Source organism: Erpetoichthys calabaricus, chromosome 14 (genome assembly GCF_900747795.2).
Source record: "Erpetoichthys calabaricus chromosome 14, fErpCal1.3, whole genome shotgun sequence".
Lineage (NCBI taxonomy): Eukaryota > Metazoa > Chordata > Cladistia > Polypteriformes > Polypteridae > Erpetoichthys > Erpetoichthys calabaricus.
This window is the reverse complement of record NC_041407.2, coordinates 45,498,416-45,519,037: the sequence shown is the minus strand read 5'-3', so window position 1 is coordinate 45,519,037 and position 20,622 is coordinate 45,498,416. Positions and strand designations below refer to the sequence as shown.

The window sequence follows — 20,622 nt, the reverse complement described above, 5'->3', positions numbered from 1 at the left end:
TAGATGAGGAAGAGAAAGAGAAAATTCCACAAGAATGGATGGATCTAAAAATGTGGCTTGCAGAACACCGGGGTAGCAAGGTAGATGATTGCTTGTACAGAGATCTCCTCTCTGGGAATCCAGAACACCTCTCTCATATCTTGTTGCTGGTGAAATTAATGCTGACACTTAGTCTATCAACAGCCATCTGTGAGAGAGGATTTTCTTGCATGAACCGAGTGAAGACAACACATCGTACCTCTCTACACCCTGAAACACTGAATGACTGCATGCAACTCTCCATTAATGGGGAAACAGTTGAATCTTTTTGCCCTGACAAGTCAATTCGTTTCTGGATGTTTTCTGGAAAAGGTTCAAGACACCTGGATCATAAAACCCCGACAAGAACAAAGAGCAGTGAAATGGAGGCTGATGCACAGGAAGAGAAAGCTGATGAAGGAGATGCTATGCCCTCAACGTCGAGTGGCATTTTCTCATCCGTGACTTCAGTGGAAATTTCAGATTCAGAATCTGACACAGACTGATTCATGTTCTACACAGTTCTTACAAGTTCATAGAAATTTCTGTTCAATTAGAACCAAATATTTGAGTTGATGATTGTAATTTTTATACAGTTGTTGTAATGTAGGGATACTCAAACGGCGGACCGCGGTCCACAATCCGGACCGCGACTGTCTTCTGCATAAGTCAAAAGTCCGAATATAAAAGCACCAAAATTATTGTTGTTTAATTATTTACTCTGTAGCAGGGTTGCCAACTGGCACTTTTTATGCCAAATAACTGAAATCTGGCATTTTTGAAAGCTGTTTGGCATATAAAATGCCAAGTACTACAATGCGAATTATCCACCAAAGTCAGGGCTCCGTTCGCATAAGGTCGACGCCCTTAAGTCGTCGTTGGTAGCGAGTTCATCGCTGATGACGAAAGCGACCACCACACAATCAAATGCTACAGAAGCTTCACTACCCATTGTTTGGGTTCTTGGCAGACATAAGAAAGCATTTACTGATGCAGAGGTTGTTAAAGAATGCACAATGTCTGCTTCTTCGGTTCTGTTTAGCGACAAAAAGTGTGTTGAACTGATTCAGCAGATACCATTATCAGACAGTACTGCTAGCCGTCGTGCAGATGACCTTTCTGACAATGTCAGTGGTCAGTTAATATCAGATCTTAAACAGGCTGAAATGTTTGCTCTCGTGTGCCAATGAATCCACTGATAAAACTGACATGTCTCAACTCTGTGTGTTCACAAGATTTTTTGATGGCCATAATTTTGTTGAAGAGTTTCTGACATTACTACCGCTAGCAAAACAGACCCGCGGTAAGGACTTGTTTTCAGCATTATCGCAGTTTATGAACGCAGCTGGATTGGATGTAACAAAAATGGTTTCCCTTACAACAGACGGGGCACCAGCAATGACTGGTAAAGATAGAGGACTTGTCACTCGTATGAAGGCACTTCAGCCCAACCTTGTTGCTTATCACTGCATCATTCATCAGTCGGCCCTCTGTTCAAAACTTTGTGACGAACTGGCGGAAGTGATGTCTACTCATGTGAAATTAGTAATTTTTTTACGATGTAATTCGTCTCTGCAGTATCGTCTGTTTCGTTCTTTTCTTGAAGAGATGTCTGCGGAATTTGGAGATTTGCTGCTTCACAATGACGTCAGATGGTTAAGCAAGGGCCGTGTGTTGGAAAGGTTCTGGAATCTCTGTGAAGATGTAGCTGACTTCCTGCAGTCCTAGAATACAAAGAAAGCTGCAGAATTTTTAACATTTATTCAAGACAGTGACAAGGTCGCACTGCTGGCATTTCTTGTTGATATTATGGGACATATAAATAACCTGAATTTGTCACTTCAGGGTACAGACAAAACCGTTGACGAATTGCAAGAAAAATTTTGTGCCTTTAAACAAAACTGAGCATTTTCATCAATGACTTGGAAGGTGGCAAGATGCTGCATTTCCCAAACCTGAAGAGCTGCATGACAGCTGATCAACAGGCATGTTTTCAGTTGATTTCCACATTTCTACATCATTTGAAGGTCGAGTTTGATGAACGTTTTAAGGATTTCAGAAAACTCCATCCATCCATCCATTGTCTCCCGCTTATCCGAGGTCGGGTCAGCAGCTTGAGCAGAGATGCCCAGACTTCCCTATCCCCGGCCACTTCTTCTAGCTCTTCCGGGAGAATCCCAAGGCGTTCCCAGGCCAGTCGAGAGACATAGTCCCTCCAGCGTGTCCTGGGTCTTCCCCGGGGCCTCCTCCCGGTTAGACTTGCCCAGAACACCTCACCAGGGAGGCGTCCAGGAGGCATCCTGATCAGATGCCCGAGCCACCTCATCTGACTCCTCTCGATGCGGAGGAGCAGCGGCTCTACTCTGAGCCCCTCCCGGATGACTGAGCTTCTCACCCTGTCTTTAAGGGAAAGCCCAGACACCCTGCGGAGGAAACTCATTTCAGCCGCTTGTATTCGCGATCTCGTTCTTTTGGTCACTACCCATAGCTCATGACCATAGGTGAGGGTAGGAACATAGATCGACTGGTAAATTAAGAGCTTCGCCTTGCGGCTCAGCTCCTTTTTCGCCACGACAGACCGATGCAGAGCCCGCATTACTGCGGATGCCACACCGATCCGCCTGTCGATCTCGCGCTCCATTCTTCCCTCACTCGTGAACAAGACCCAGAGATACTTGAACTCCTCCACTTGGGGCAGGATCTCGCTACCAACCCTGAGAGGGCACTCCACCCTTTTCCGGCTGAGGAACATGGTCTCGGATTTGGAGGTGCTGATTCTCATCCCAGCCGATACACACTCGGCTGCGAACCGATCCAGAGAGAGCTGAAGATCACGGCCTGATGAAGCAAACAGGACAACATCATCTGCAAAAAGTAGTGACCCAATCCTGAGCCCACCAAACCGGACCCCCTCAACACCCTGGCTGCGCCTAGAAATTCTGTCCATAAAAGTTATGAACAGAATCGGTGACAAAGGGCAGCCCTGGCGGAGTCCAACTCTCACTGGAAACGGGTTCGACTTACTGCCAGCAATGCGGACCAAGCTCTGGCACCGATCGTACAGGGACCGAACAGCCCTTATCAGGGGGGCCGGTACCTCATACTCTCGGAGTACCCCCCACAGGATTCCCCGAGGGACACGGTCGAATGCCTTTTCCAAGTCCACAAAACACATGTAGACTGGTTGGGCAAACTCCCATGCACCCTCCAGGACCCTGCTAAGGGTATAGAGCTGGTCCACTGTTCCGCGACCAGGACGAAAACCACACTGTTCCTCCTGAATCCGAGGCTCGACTATCCGACGGACCCTCCTCTCCAGGACCCCTGAATAGACTTTTCCAGGGAGGCTGAGGAGTGTGATCCCTCTGTAGTTGGAACACACCCTCCGATCCCCCTTCTTAAAGAGGGGGACCACCACCCCGGTCTGCCAATCCAGAGGCACTTTCAGAAAACTGAAGCCTGTATTTTTGTTTGTTGCTGATCCTTTCATTGTCCAGCCTGACGGTGAATGGACATCTGTGGCTGCCTCAATTTTTCCGAACTCAAACCCGTCACTGTTGCAAATGGAAGCAGCTGATTTGCAAGCTTCTCACGTTTTGAAAGCAAAATTGAACGAAGTCGGCATAACAATATTTTGGTCAAAGTTTGTTCCAGATTCTCAGTATCCTGCTGCAAAGAAACTGGCGATTTCCGTGCTCACTATGTTTGGTTCAACATATTCTTGTGAGTGTGCGTTCTCCACTATGAACACTATCAAGACGAAACATCGAAGTGTAATTACCAACCAGAACCTCAGGAATGCAATGAGAATTGCACTGACTGGTTACTCACCAAACTATGCTGCCATTATGAAATCGAAACAACAGTTTCACACTGAGTGACAATCATTTACGTACCAACTGTTGTAATTGGTGTGTTAATTGCAAGTAGTCGTGACTTTTTTGAATTGTTTTCCATGTTTTGTGCATGTCTTGGTCTTCTGTAAAAATGTTATCATTTGCGTTGAATCTATTACTAGCCTCCTACAGACCTACACCTGCAGTCCTACAGACCTACACGGTAAACCTGGCTATAGCGGACCTCGATGGTTGGTGGCGAACTGAATGTGGACCGGCATTCAAAAACTTTGAGTACCCCTGTTGTAATGTGTGTTTTAACAATTTTTTGATTGATGTTTTGTTTCCTTTACAATATTATACATTAAAAATAATCTCATTTTTATTCGGGCTACTTAAATTTATTTTGGGCTACCAGGGATTTTGAAATTTTGCAAGCCCTGGTATCAGTTACCCTAATTACATTGAAAAAACTAAGAAACACAAGCTTAACTGCAAAACTGAGGGCACAACAATACCCCGGTGACTTTTACGAATCTAGACAACTTTTCTGCAAGTTTTGCCATCATACCATAGACTGGACATGAAAAGATACTTGCAATGACCATGTCAAATCTAAAACCCATCTCAAAAACAAGGAGAAATTAAGATCAAAAAGTGTTCCCCTTCAGGTAACAACAAAGGAAACAACAAAATCATCAGATGCAAGACGCCACTTTGTGTCCATGCGAGTTAGACATACCACTCGAAAAAATGCCAAAAATGCGTCCTCTGTTTATTAAGCATTGTAAACAAGGAGGTGCACTGCCAGAAAATGAAAGCAGTCTTCACCAAACTCATTTGCCCCGTGTCTTTGAACAACATATGGATGCCTTTCTTCGAAAGATTTGTGGCAAGAAAATATATGTTGTAGTTAATGAAACCACTGATAGCCGAGACCACATTGTTCTCATCATAGTGTTTGGTGAGTAAACATTTGGTTGTATGGTAATTTCTTTATATAGGCAGTTCTAATTGTACGTGTATTTACTGTGAATCATTTAACGGATTAATTTACACAGGTATTTAACCAGTATTAACAGTCTTTCCCGTAGAAAAATGTTATTAGTGAATGGTACTGGTTGTTAACGGGTTCCCTTTAAAAATTAACAACGATGTTTCAGGATTTAATAAATGTTTTGCCTCACAGTGACAAGGCACGCAAGGTCCACATTTGACTCTCCCATTATACACTTGGCACCTACAAACCAGGGCAGAAGAGTAGGATTTTCCTCAGATGCAACGAGCCCTTAAAAGCGTGTCACTCCTTCTTAATTTAACAGCACTTACAATACTGGAGGGCACTCACTGTCCTACTGAAGTCTCAGCATACAGCATCATGGAGGATCTGGGCTCCTACCTGATGAATGGAACTGCAAAATAAGGTTCAGTTGTGCTAGTGTGCTCTTTCATTAAAAAGAAAGTAAAGTGCCATTTCATTATTGTTTGTTTAGGTGTAGCTATTACTACTTTCTTACAGTAAAAAAAAAAAAAAAAAAGACAAATCAAGGAAAAACAAAATAGTGAAAACCAAAAATTAAAACAGTATTTGTGAAAAAATAAAACAGATTCCATAGGGCCCTAAAGATGTCGGAGGCAGAAACTACCAAGAAATGAAAGTGAAGGTGGAAAAATGAGGAGTAGAGAGATGCTGCAAACCAATCTCTGGATTGAACACTAAAGAAGAAGAAAGCAGGAAAAAACACTGCCCTTTCAAGACCCAAAAAAGGCCTATAATCAGTTTTATCCAATTATATTGTGAGTCCTGAAATAAAAATATTCAATCTGAGCATCCTTCAAGAGTCTAATGATTTGATGAATGAGCTGGGAGGCGATACTATTTAACTGTCATGGCTCACTTTTGAATGATGGATCTAGAAATGGTGGCAACATGAGCAGGTCCCTAATTACAACACCATATACTATATAGCCTGACAAGGGAATAGAGTCATTACATATATCCTCTGAGCATAATGGGTAAGGCAGCTGTTGTCCAATCACACATTTTCCAAACAGCTTATTCAGGTCAAGTTTGTGGGGAGCCAGTACCTCTCCAAGCAACACTGGGCAAAAAGCAGGGATCAACCTCAGATGGAGCAACACTCCACTACACAGCACATTTGCGCAAACACCCATATTTATTCATATAAAAGACAATTTAGCGCCATCAAAGAACCTAACCTGTCACTGGAATTTGGCAAGAAAACTAAAATGTCTCCAGGAAAACTTACCCAGACAGGAAGAAAGAGGAAACACCACTCAGACAGTGCCAGTTACAGCTGTAGAACACACAATTCAAGACAACGTTAAAACCCAAGGGAATATCTTTATAACTATGGGGTCTCCAAAATGGTAAGAAAATGAGTTGCTCTGTATTTTCATTCCAGAACAAAACTTTATGAGTCAATGTTTACAAACTTTTAGATTGGCCATATACAGTAGTCCTGAGGCTCTACTAATAATTATTTTTTTGACACTCAGGAACGACTGCTGTAATAACACAATAGTACACACAATTATAGCAAAAATGTGTTAGTGGCAGTTCAGAACAGATGGAACTGAAGTTTTGTGGGGTTGCAAAATAGCAAACTTTATTGCTAAACACAAATAAGTGAACAGTACATTTCTTGCCCTTTTAAAGTTTATGAAGACAAAGTATTATCCACATTACTAACCGAGAATGGTAAACCGGATGGACGCAGGGACATCCGGCAATGGGCCGTAGCCGCAAAAGACGTACTGCGCAGGCGCCCCACAAATCTCACCCAGCAAGCAAAGGGGAACCGGATGGAATGCAACGTAAAATAAGAAATGAGGCAGCGCGCACACAAAAAAGGAGTCAGACCACAGAAAAAAGGAGTCAGACGCCGTTGCACACGAAACGGGACACACAAAGAGGAGGATTCAACAAGCCCCTAGCACACAAAAAAAAAGAAGCCGCGAGCACCACACAAAGCCCATTGGACACGAAACGGGACAGACTACGGCCATAGCACACGAAACGTACACAAAAACGACGATTCAGACCCTCGACCACAGTAACATAAATAACAAATGACACACAAAGCCCCATTTCTAAATGAACCGTCCGTATTAAACATACGTCATCTCAACACGTTCACACTATGCAGCATAGGTGGATCTCATTACAATAAGGCACTATTAACCGTTCAACCACAGAAAAGGCTCCATATTAACAGTGAGTGCGATCCTCCTTATTACTTATCCATATTTATCACGCTCAAGAACAAACAAGTCATAAATTCACGATCACGGGTACAAAACGATACGGCTCGGATAACGGGACCAAACACAATTCACACTATGCAGCATAGGTGGATCTCATTACAATGAGGCACTATTAACCGTTCAACCGCAGAAAAGGCTCCATATTAACAGTGAGTGCGATCCTCCTTATTACTTATCCATATTTCTAACGCTGAAGAACAAACAATTCATGAATTCATGATCACGGGTACAAAACGATACGGCTCGAGTAACGGGACCAAACACACGAACCCGCATGAAAAAAAACAATACACGTCAGCTCCAACGCGCTTCTGAAACTCTGGAAGAAAAAATGTCTCGGCTCCAAAAACGCAAAGCTCAACTAACACAGTTACAGAAACTAACCCAAATGGACAGACACACTGAACGTGGACGCATGCAGCGCGCGTCTCACAGTACTGCATCGAAACAGGCACGGGTTCAAAACGAAACACCTCCCGTCTCAGACATACAGAAACGGCAGCGAAGGGACAAAATAAATAAACGCAGACGTCTACACCGCGCATCTGGACTGCCGGAAAACAAGCACTCAAGGCTCCAAAAAGAGAAAGCTCAACTGACCGACATACAAAAACGGGCAAGGCTCAATACAAACAATGCACGCCGTAAACTACAACGGGCTTCTCACACAGCACAGGCAAATCGATTACACCTCCAAAACAACACGTCCCAAATAATGGACATACAACGACGCAACTCTCAAACGGCACAAGCAAAAGATACACGTCACAGACATCAACGACAAACACCTGCTAAATGCTTGCGCCAGTTAGCTGACAACGCGTTCAATAATGAGTCCACTATTCAGGAAAATTCATTGGGATTAATGAATGTCATTTGCAATCATTGTCATTCACTTAACTTCCCTGAAGAAACAACTGGCAATACAAGTAATGCATTTACACGTTGTTATCAAAAGGGTCAAATTACACTGCCTCCTTTACATTCATATCCTGAATATCTACAGAAGCTTCTAACTAACGATGTACCTGAAAGTGAAATCTTTATGAACTGCATTAGATCCTACAAATCGGTATCCACTATGAACATTAACAGTGGCACTGCACATGACATCCGTCTTGCAAAACTGTTAATTATTGATGAATGTACAATGGCATCCACTCACTTACTCAACACCATTCATAAACTTCTACAAACGTTTATGAATAATAATATTCCCTTTGGAGGAAAGGTACTTTTATTAGGAGGAGATTTTAGACAGTGCTTAGCTATTGTTCCACATTCCATGCGCTCAGCTATTGTTCAGTTCACCTTAAAATACGCAGACAATTGGCATTGCTTTCAAAAGATACAGTTAGTACAAAACATGCGATGTCCAGATCCAGATCATAACAATTGGTTATTACAACTGGGAGATGGTACACTCACCAATACAGATAGACTTCACCCAGATATTATTACAATTCCTCAAGCCTTTATCTGCGACGACTTAGTTACAGACAGATTTGGAACAGCAATCTCATTAGACCAAATGCCCCTTTTAACACAACGCACTATATTATGTCCAAAAAATATTAATGTGGAAAACATAAATACCCAAGTCATTGCATTACTTCCTGGAGAGACACAACTCTTTCTAAGCTCTGACAAACTTGACTCTGATCACGACAATAACCATCTTCATTGACCTTACAAGTTCTGACCTGGAATTACCTTTTACACTTAAATGGCGTGTACAAAGAAATTTTTCAATAAACCTTTACACTGTGCCACACACTTTATTGTTTGCTTTCTATTTGCATCATCTACACCTTCACACTATTCTATATCTCATTTATACATCACGCTCTTTGTCATTCCCAACACCAGGGGTTGGCGAGCGAAGCGAGCAGGGGGCGGAGCCCCCTAGTACATACATAAAACAACTACATGTGATAAAACACAGTGAAAGCACATATTAACATTGTAACAACGGACCAGGATGCAATCTCTAACCACTAATAACATCATTGAAGCTAATGGTCTATCCATGTGAACCCAACAAATGTCTCCCTACTAACCATCTTTGATTTGCTTCTTACTTAATGGGATTGATTGATTGATTATACCCAATAAATACTATGTATAATTTTAGGCTTGTATGTTCATTGGTTTCTGAGATACAGAAGCTTTAAAAAGGAGGAGTGGCCCCAATTTTACTAAAAAAAAAAAAATTGTAATTTTTTTAGTATTACATTAAGTCATAATGTTTAAATTGTTAATGTTATGTGCTTGAAATTTTAGTAGGTCATGTGTATTTACCTCAGTAAATATAATTTGGTTCAAGGTACCACAAAAACTGAACTAATGAAGCATCAGAGAAAAGTGTTATCAAGAAGTTGCACCAAAGAACAAAATAACCAGGCTTACTGTGTACACCACTTAACCCTGCCCTGAACTGTCTTGATTGCACTGCTACGGTTTTAAAACCTATATTTTCTAGGATAGATTCAATATTTCCCAATGAAAACCAAAAACACAATAAGTTCCCTCAATTAAGTAAACAAAACAGCAGAAACCAGCAAACTCGAGAACAGTATAAAGGTTCAGAAAAAACATATGCAAAAAGCAAGGTAAACAAGTGAACAATTACAAGCAAGACTACTTGACATGTTCCATATTAATTACCACATGCAAGTAAGAATTTCATTGGAAACATTACAATAATGGCAATATAAAACAATAATACAGTCACAACTAGGGATGCACCGATATGGGAATTTTGGGCCGATGCCGATATCCGATAATGTCTATGTACTTATCTGCCAATGCTGATACACATATCTATAAAATACAGAGAAAAATGAGGCTTGATCTGTCTGGACAAGAATTACAGACAAAGTGAACATTCATTTGTATAACAATTTTTGCACACCACATTCAATCATTAAAAACAAATGATATTTGACACATTTGGCTGGCTACCTGTTGGTTATATGGGAAACAGTTTTCCAGGTTGTTGCTTTAAATAAAATTTTCTCTTTCTTTTTGATGGAACAAATACAACAAATTCAACAATAATCAAAAAAATGAAAACTGAAAAAATGGTAAAATGTACAATGACAATGAAATAAGCAATACCACTTAAGAATAACAACTTTTGCAGATTATTTACAATCATTAAAATGGCTTCTGCTCAACCACATTTGGCTGGCTATCTGATCCTTTGTTTTACAGTCTGCAGTATTAAATACTACATAATACATTTTTTTTTTCTTTTTGATGGAATAAATCTAACCAATCTATAATTTTAAAAAACAGAAAAGTGCACAACAGTAAAGAATTAAATAACTTTTTCTGGAGGCTCATCATTCTTTTCTATCTTTTTAAGCATGACGGGGAGGTTTTTCTTAACGAACAAGAGCATCTCTGCCTTGTCGCAGGAAATTCTGTTTCTCTTTTCGTTGATCACATTAGAAGCCAAACTGAATAATCTCTTGCTGTCCATGCTAGTACATGGGGCTGACAGGAACTTGCATGCTACTTTGGCAATGGTAGGAAACCGACTCCAGTTGTTATTCCAGTATTTCAGTGGATTTTCATTCCTTGGGATTGGTGATTCAGAAAGAAATTCCTGCACCTGCCGAGTAGCATGCATGCATGCATACATATATACAGCATTATATTCTGTGTCATCTTTCATATCTAAAAGATAGATCAGCACTTTGGCTTTTACCAGAGCTGTCAGATTAAGATTAGAATCCTTACAATAAAAATAAGTATATCGCATTTGAATTGAATGCATATCTGTATTGCATTTGCTGTTTTTTTAAAACATTTTATTATTAATACTTTTGCTTTTCACTGTAGATCATGATCTGCTTACAAGCTGCTCATTATTGCTTAAGAGACTCGGGTGAAAACAGAGGCTTCTATGAATGTGATTGGCTCTCCCACAAAAAGCAATGCAAAGAGAAATAAGACACGCACCGCACTGGCACTTTCTAACGACAATGTTCAAAAGAAAAACAAACAAAATTGTCAGTGATTGCTTAAACAAAGTAAATTCAGTCATTTTTTCTTTCTTTCCTAGAGGCCAGAGGACCTTCTATCCCTGTGTCTATTTTTTACAGTAAATAAACTGAAGCACTATGACCCTTTACGTGTTTTACAAATGAAACAAGTGTATTAAATGTTACACAAAATACTTAAAAGACCACCACAAAAGTATTATAATCAATTATTTAGCAGACAGAATTTTTCAAAGTAACAAAAAAAAATGTAAAATGAGTTTAAGTGTTTATTTACAAAACTATTTAGTTAACACGCACCAAACAAAAATATGAAGCAAAGAAGCATAGGCTATAGTTGGCTCAGTCGCTTGATGAAAACTAGCGATCTTTAAAATGGGTGTGTTTAACACAGAAGATGCAGACCGTTTAACTAATGACTAATAACAATATGGGTTAACAATTCAGAAACACGTATAGGCTGATCCTAAAAAGTTACATGTAAAAACAGATCTGTAAAATCCCACAATAGTGTCCAGCACGTCTTAAGTAACATGAAGCCAAAGTTAGTGCGAGGTAAAACCAACAACCGCTCTTTTATGTTCGATTGCCGGTTTTCTTTCTTGCCTTCCAAGATTTTTTATACATTCGAATTATGTTAGAATAGTGATAATCGATCCGACAGCCCTAGTTATTTACTTAAAACAATGTTGTAAAGATCTCCACAGCACTTTTTTTTTTTTTTTTATAAAACTCACCTCTGTTGTCATCTGGCTGTTTTCCCGAGGCATCAATGTGTTCTCTTCAAGAATTTTGTTGTACATTTCGAAGAGCGTGCATGCCACCTCGTCATTTATTTTGGCCCTTTTCTGTTGTGGACAATCTGTCATTCACTCGTTTGCATTTCGTTGGAAGTGCCAGTGATTTTACATCTGCATCGAAATAGCAGTCTTTGTATCTCGGGTCTACAATAGTGGCAACACAGTACATGGATTCTGTGTAAATCTCAATAAAACGATTGTTTACAGCCTCCAATACAGCGCTTCTGCTGGTTTGGACTCCGAAGTCAGTATGAGTGCTTAGTCGTTTTAAAGCATTGACTGAGGAAATAACGTTAGAAGCCATGGCTTCAGACTGGCAAATTTCTTTTGTCAGTTGTTCAAATGGAGCAAGGAGTGTGATTATGTTCTCAATCAAACCCCACAGATTAGGCATTAGAGTTAAAGGGTAACTCAAAAATCAGAGTCATAAGTCCCAAGGGCTCTTTTCTGCTCCAGCAAGCTTTGCAGCATATAGAATGTGCTGTTCCATCTAGTCGAAACGTCTTGTTGAAGCATTTTCGGCTGCATACAAAGTTCAGTTTGTATAGTTTTGAGACGCGAGTTGGCTAATTGTGAATGTTTAAAGTGACCGACTATTTTTCTGCTGATCGCTATTGTATCCGAGACGCTGCACTGGGATAGTACGCTGTCATTCACAGCAAGCTGTAAAGTATGAGCCACACATGGCAAACTTGGGATCCCGCATTCCTCCATAGCCTTTGCAACGTTGTGTGCGTTGTCTCGTAATACTACATGAACATCCTCTATGGGTATTATCCATATTTCAAGCATTCTTCTAAACGCCACACAGAGTGCAGCACCCGTGTGTGATCCAGAGCATTCTTCGGCATGCAAGATTGCTTTCTGCAATTCAAACTTGTGGTCAATTCGCTGAGCAGTTAAACTAAGCACACTAATAGCACTCATATCAGCTGTCCATATATCAGTGGTAAAGCTTATGGCTGTGACATATTCAGCAAGGAGTTTGCGCACATGACTTTCCACAATCTTATGTAACTCTGGAAGCGCTATGTCAGAAAAATAACGGCGACTGGGTATCTGGTAACGGGGCTCGAGATGCTCAAGCAGCCTTTGAAATCCCGTATCTTCTACAACAGAAAATGGCTGATCGTCCAGAGCAATAAATTCCATCACCTTTGCAGTAATTGTTTGAGCTTTAGGGTTATCTTTATCAAATTTCTTTGATTTTTCAAGTAACTGATCAACACATTGAGCAACTGCAGTTTTCGATTTTGTGCACGGTGGCTCAGGATTCACCTCTTTTGCTCTGAGGAATTCTGTATATTTGTCATGATGGTGTGTCTTCAAGTGTGTAATTAAGTTGGTAGTATTGAAATTTCACACTTTGGTCCCTCCGTGCAAAACATTAGTCGAACAAGTGTTGCAAATGGCATATTTTATGTCACTTTTGCTCACTTTGAAAAACTTCTACACTGCAGACATTTTCGCACAGTAGCCCAGCGTCGCCTAAACGTCTGGCACATCCGGAACACAGTGAATGTGTCATCAATATTGGTTCGAATTATGGGTCAGATTTAGTCATCGGTCCGATGCCAATAAAATTATTTTAACCAATTATCTGCCAATACAGATATAAATCCGATATCGTGTATCCCAAGTTGCAAGACAGTCTAGATTCAATTCTTTTTACTATCCTAGTGAAACTGAAATATGACATACACAACATTCACATATCATTACCTACTGGTGATTTTATTTTCATTTTGAGTCTGTACTGCTTGTTTAGTAAATGAAATGAGCTACATTTCACAATTGTCGTCAATAGTTCAATATATTAGATGTTAATGCCATTTTGCATTTACAGTATAAACACTGCTGTGAGGAAAAAAGCACCCAAACTCTGTAGGGGAGAATTTGATGCCTCATACCCTTCTCATGCCTTACAACGATTAGACCAGAAAGCCAGGATAAACCAAAGTGACTAAGAGACACACAGACAAATTGTTACAAAAATACAGTTCTTAATTATAAACAGGTGATATTATAGTGTGTCCAAAAAGTCAAAGTAGTGCAAGAAAATTCCACAAGACCATCAACTCACATATTTGCTACGCTTGAACAAAGATAAAAAAATAAGTTTCAAAAACAGAAAAAAAACACACACACAAACACACAATAATTCCTGTCCTTCTCCCTCCATTCATCTTCAAACCTTTCAAAGGGAAAGAAGCACTTTCTAAATCAGAATAGCTAAAAAAAACAACCAAAAAAAAAAAAACACAAACATAGCGGTGTAGCAGTGAAAGATGTCCCCCTTAAACAGTTACCCGCTTCACCACGTTCCAAACGTTGTTTAAGCAATTTAAACCGGTGTTGCGTTATAAGAAATATCCGTATTATAACAAAAATAAACTTTTTTGGTATGAACCGGTGTACCGCCCAGCACTAATTATGAGGAACATTAAAGGCATTGTTACCATGTCTGATTAAGATGCAAAAATAGCTGAGGATGTGGTTGAGACTCTCAAACCACCGAAAATGGCGACGACTCTACTGAGCACTGAATTAATGCCACTGAAACAAAATCCTGGCATCCATGAAGCAGAGGGACTCTGATTCAGCAGTTGTGACATACATCAAATCTGCCAATGCATCTCACTTCAACAACAGACACCCCAACTGGTCAACACTTATACAGTTTCTTCGTGTGAGCACTGCACTTGACTCATGTTTCAAATCTGTGCCCTTTCCTGCAACATTTGTTCCCAGTGAGAGGGTTTTCTCTAGTGCAGGGGACAATGACAGAGCACAGACAGCAGGATTCTCATCTGTGAATATGGACATGTTAGGGTTCTTGAAGAAAAACTTAAAACTTAATTGATGCATTTCAACAAAAATGAGTGGTTACCTGAAAGCACCAACCACTGTTTATTTCTGACTGGGTTTTATTTTTTTATTTATTTTTGTTTACTTAAGACTGGTTTTAGGAGAATTGTTATTTATTCATTTATTTATTTACACAGTTAATTGTTCTTTGGTGTTCTCTTCAGTGTTTCTAATTGTTGGTGATACAATAAAACCAAGACTTTTTTCTTTTTTTAATCTATAAAAAAAAAAAAAATGGAAGCATGAACCAAAGTGTGGATCAAAAACCGAAGTCTGAACCAAACCATGGATTTTCATGTGTACACAATGCAAAAGGATACTTATAAATATGCCACATATACATTAGTGACAGTACTCTAAATGTTCTAATGCACTCCTTTACAGTCATGGCCGAAATTATCGGCACCCCTGGAATTTTCACAGAAAATGCACCATTTCTCCCAGAAAATTGTTGCAATTACAAATGTTTTGGTATACACGTTTATTTCCTTAACACAGAACTCCAAAGATGGGCCGGACAAAATTACTGGCACCTTTTCAAAATTGTGGGTAAATCGTTTTATTTCAAGCATATGATGCTCGTTTAAACTCACCTGTGGCAAGAAACAGGTGCTGGCAATATAGCAATCACACCTGAAGCCAGTTAAAATGGAGAAAAGTTGACTCAAACTTTCTGTTGTGTGTCTGAGTGTGCCACACTAAGCATGGAGAACAGAAAGAAGAGCAGAGAATTGTCTGAGGACTTGAGAACAAAAATTGTGGAAAAATATCAACAATCTCAAGGCTACAAGTCCATCTGCAGAGATCTTCATGTTCCTTTGTCCACTGTGCGCAACATAATTAAGAAGTTCACAACACATAGCACTGTAGCTAATCTCCCTGGACGTGGACGGAAGAGAAAAATTGATAAAAGACTGCAACGAAGGATAGTCTGAATGGTCTATAAACAGCCCCAATCAACTTCAAAACATATTCAAGCTGTTCTGCAGACTCAGGGTGCAACAGTGTCAGCTCGAACTATCCGTCAACATCTGAACGAAATGAAACATTATGGCAGGAGATCCAGGAGGACGCCACTGCTAACACAGAAACATAAAAAAGCCAGACTGGAGTTTGCCAAAATGTACTTGAGGAAGCCAAAATCCTTCTGGGTGAACGTCTTGTGGACAGATGACACCAAGGTAGAGCTTTTTGGTAAAGCTCATCATTCTACTGTTTACAGAAAACAGAATGAGGCCTATGAAGAAAAGAACACAGTACCTACAGTCAAACATGGTGGAGGTTCTAAGATGTTTTGCTGCCTCCGGCACTGGATGCCTTGACTGTGTGCACGGCATCATGAAATCTGAAGACTACCAAAAGCTATTGGGGCATAATGTAGGGCCCAGTGTCATAAAGCTAGGTCAGCGTCAGAGGTCATGGGTGTTCCAGCATGACAATGACCCCAAACATACCTCTAAAAGCACCCAGAAATGGTTGAAGACAAAGCACTGGAGAGTTCTGATGTGGCCAGCAATGAGTCCAGATCTAAATCCAATTGAACACTTATGGAGAGATCTCAAAATTGCTGTTGAGAGAAGGCGCCCTTCAAATCTGAGAGACCTTGAGCAGTTTGCAAAAGAAGAGTGGTCGGAAATTCCAGTTGAGAGGTGTAACAAGCTTGTTTATGGTTATAGGAAGCGCTTGATTGTAGTTATTTTTTCCAAAGGGTGTGCAACCAAATATTAAGTAGAGGGTGCCAATAATTTTGTCCAGGCCGGTTTTTGAGTTTTGTGTGAAATAATGTCAGATTTGGCTTTTTTTCCCTCTGTTTTTTGTGTTGTTCCAATGCACATAAAGGAAATAAACATGTGTATACCAAAACATTTGTAATTGAAACAATTTTCTGGGAGAAATGGTGCATTTTCTGGGAAAATTCCAGGGGTGCCGATAATTTCGGCCATGACTGTATATCACAAGATCAAAACAGATTTCTCAAACCTAGACATATACTGTCTAGTGTTCAATGATCATTGAATGTACTATGTACTCCTTGAGTATGGCAACTTGCTGAAGTCTAGTTATTCTGGGATGCAAAACAACTTTCAACAGACTGGAGGGACATTTTTTTTGTGTTACAAAAATTTTTGTTTGAACCTAATATTTATGGCTGGATCAAGAATTTTAATCTAATTTTTTCATGGAGAACAGAAATGATTCTAATACACTAGCGTTTTATAACAGTAAATTAATACGAAAAACCATGAAAAAAAATCTTGTTACTCGTTGTATAACCCATATGGCACGTTTCCCAGTTGTATGCTCACAATGTGCAAAACACTTAAAATTAAGTGTTAAAAAAATAAATAGTTGTGCGCAAACAGGATATGTATCAAATAGGATCAGGCTTTTCAGCTTAAGACAGGACTCTTGACTGGTATTGCATCTTATACTGGTACTAAAAAAGTACTTAACCAAATTTTTAAAATGGTGTTATACCATCATTATACAAAATTTGGAAATCCTATTATTTGAAAACGTGACTAAAACTGCTTTATGTTGTCTTTATTGAAAAGTAAGCTCTGTGCCATAATAAAAAAAAAAAAAAAAAAGCATGGACCAGGGTAGGTCGACTCTCTGTTCAAAGTGTATGGAGTTGGATACTTACAAAATGCATGGTGCTCACACACAGACTTTTGGCAATAATCAAACTCTACAGCAATGCTGCCTTTGTGTGACTGACAGGAGGCAACACATCCTATCTTTTCAAGCATTTATCCTTTTACTCATCTCTATGTCTTTCAGGGGCTTAGAACTTGACAGGTGTGAAATGGTATTCACAGTAAATATAACAAAACTTGAGATTATTGTATTTCGCTGGGTTAACAAACACAAACTAGTTCATATCTAATAGCTGCAATTTTGTAAAGTTTTACGCAAAATGTCATACTAAATAGTGTTAATCCACAATGTAGTCTATGCATTACACACACTGTTTTAATTAATTAATGTACATTTCACTAATAAAATTGATTAGCACCCAAGGACACAGTGAAGTGTGTTTTGTTCGAGATTTAAGATTAAGGTGAGAGGAAATATTTTCCAAATGTATTTTACTTACTTCTTTGAAACATTCTTATGTTGAAATAATTCAGATACTAAAACATATTGTAATAGCCAAATTAGCAATTCAGACGGTTATATATAGCCAGATGGGTACAGAGCAGTGCATTTTGGCAGAAGTTGCACAAACTGTCTCGGATAAGACAGAAAGCTATTGACAGACTGGTCGGGAAACAACTGAAAAGAAAATGGTGTCCCTAACAGCCTTAACCTGGGGTTGGACAAGGTTGGTGGGTTGGTGCAGCATGGGGTGTCTCACTAAGACTGAGCAGTAATTTCAATTCCCAAGCATGTGCACCATTATTGCTCTTTCCTGCCTGGCTGTGGTTGTTTAATGTAAATTAAATGCACCAGTATTCCGTTTCTACAGTTACTGTTCATTTTGTCATTAGTATTCTTGGAGGAAAAACATTACTTTTTCATTTTATTTTGTGAAAAATTAAGTTATCTGTTATTTGCATCAATATCATTTTGGTACCAGTACTGAAGAAAAAAGGTTGGTATCAGTATTGAAGTCAAAATTTTAATATTTATCTAGTGTTGCTCTTCACCAATGAATGACGGGAGGGAACAATTGTCAAGCACTACAATGATTAAATGAGTATTTAACATTTAGTCAAACAAATGCCAAGTGTTTTGCCCACTGTGATCATACAACGTGATAACTTCCCATTTCAACTACGTGAAACGAGTAACACATGATTTTTCTTTAGCCCGTTTTAATATTATTTCCCATAATCTACAGCTGTTCTCCATAAACATCTATTCCATCAGAAACTTTACCATCTCAATGAAAACATGACATTAATTTTTTTTCTCAACCAGCACTACAAACCACATGGGATAAGTAATGTACTGTATTACAAAGAATAAATAAACATTCCAAAAAGGGACCTGTAGCCCAGCTTGAATGTGAGCAAAGCACATTGTCAGCCCCTGGCTTGAAGCAGCTTCAGGAAAGAAAACTCTATATATGCACTGGTTGAAAGCATATTTGGAAAAGAAAATTGAAGCAGATATTCACAGTTGGTGATGATTAAGTAAATACCAAGCTGAATGCAATCACTTGACATAAAAGTTCTGAATAACACAAAACGAATTATTTTCAGCTTAACAGTTGTAAAATTAACAGTATATTGATCATTTTTAAAATCAGTTTTAATCACTGCTGAAAATACTTCATTTTTTAACTATTCTCGTTCAAAGTTTAGCTAGGTTTCTGTTAGTCAGCCAATGTACGTAACTTAAAAATATACATTTTCTGAGTGGAGCAAGCACATTCTTCTTGTGTATATGTGGCTTTTCTTTCCATACTCCTATTCAAGTTAAGTTTATTGTCATGTGTACGAAAAACTATGACATTTTTCTATGCATGTCTCCTCGAACTATTGACAATAAACTAATACCAACAAAAGAAATACACAAATAAAAAGGACTGGTTAACTCCAAATAGATCTAGTGTGAATGTGGGTACGGGTGGTTGCGCGAGTGGCCGATCAGTGTCCCCGCTACGCTCCTTGCTTAGATCGAACATGTTTACGTTACTGCTTCACATTTTATGAAATGTATATTCAGATTAGTTTTGGAGTTAGACTTCTACGCAATGCAAATATACAGAGGTAATTCTAAATAATAAATATGTTATACCTTTAACAACAACATTTATTTATATAGCACATTTTCATACAAAAAGTAGCTCAAAGTGCTTTACATAATGAAGAAAAATAAGACAACATAAGAAATAAAAAATTAACAAACACCATATCCTAGTAGCAATTCGCTCATTTTTAAATCTTAGAAACATAAATAAGTGAAAAGTCAAGAAAAATGACACCTTTTATTGGCTAACTAAAAAGATTACAATATGCAAGTTTGCCTGAAGAAGGGGTCTGAGTTGCCTCGAAAGCTTGCATATCGTAATCTTTTTAGTTAGTCAATAATAGGTGTCATTTTTCTTGACTCTTCTCTACATTCATAATGGATAACACGGTACAACACCCTAGTACTACAAACATAAATAAACTGAGACAGTCTTCTCGCAAATTAACGTTCAGTTTATATGCCTCCTTCCATTTTGACAGATTTCTGCGTGTCAGAGTTAATCCACACTAATCAAGAAGCAAAAAACAGCGCCATGCGTAAACTTCAGCATCAGCCATCAGTTTTGGAAAAGCCGCGGCCGCAAAGGCCTGACTCCCTGCCCCCAAAATCTGGCGGTTAAATTGCGCGGTTTTGTAAAATTTACCTGCATCGAGTCCGCGCTGATAATCTCCCCTTTGAACCTTTGTCCTATTTCGATTGCCAATTTGGACTTTCCAGTGCCAGTCGCCCCGAGTATGACAACCAGAGGTGGCCTGAGGCCACAACGCACCACAGCAGCCATGTCTTGCAAACAAGACTGGCACGTGGCGCGAGAAGGCGGGGCAAACGCACGTTGCCATGACGACAGTGAAATTAGTTACTAAAGAAAACGCAGGAAGGTCCTGGCTAAGAGAGCGATACCTTTCAGCGTCCCCTAACTTTCTGCGAGGATTTTTTTTTCTGAAAAATCTAAAAAAAATATTTTCATGCATCAAGCCTTTATCTAATATGCATATATTTTATGAAAATTTAGAAAAAAGTAAAATTTCAGTGATTGCATATAAAGTTTATGAACGCCATTTAATTTCTCTATCATCAACGTTATGTTGTTAAGTTGCT

At 39.3% G+C, this 20,622-nt stretch overlaps 1 protein-coding gene across 1 annotated transcript in view; it reads right to left on the bottom strand.

Moving 5' to 3' along the window:
* The window catches only part of trit1 (tRNA isopentenyltransferase 1), a 173,310-nt gene extending 152,962 nt beyond the window's left edge, over window positions 1-20,348 (bottom strand). Inside the window, 1 exon segment of the mRNA XM_051936335.1 lies at window positions 20,168-20,348. Within this exon segment, the coding sequence (XP_051792295.1) occupies window positions 20,168-20,305 (138 nt within the window). The 5' untranslated portion in view covers window positions 20,306-20,348.
* Window positions 20,349-20,622: the final 274 nt, after the last annotated feature.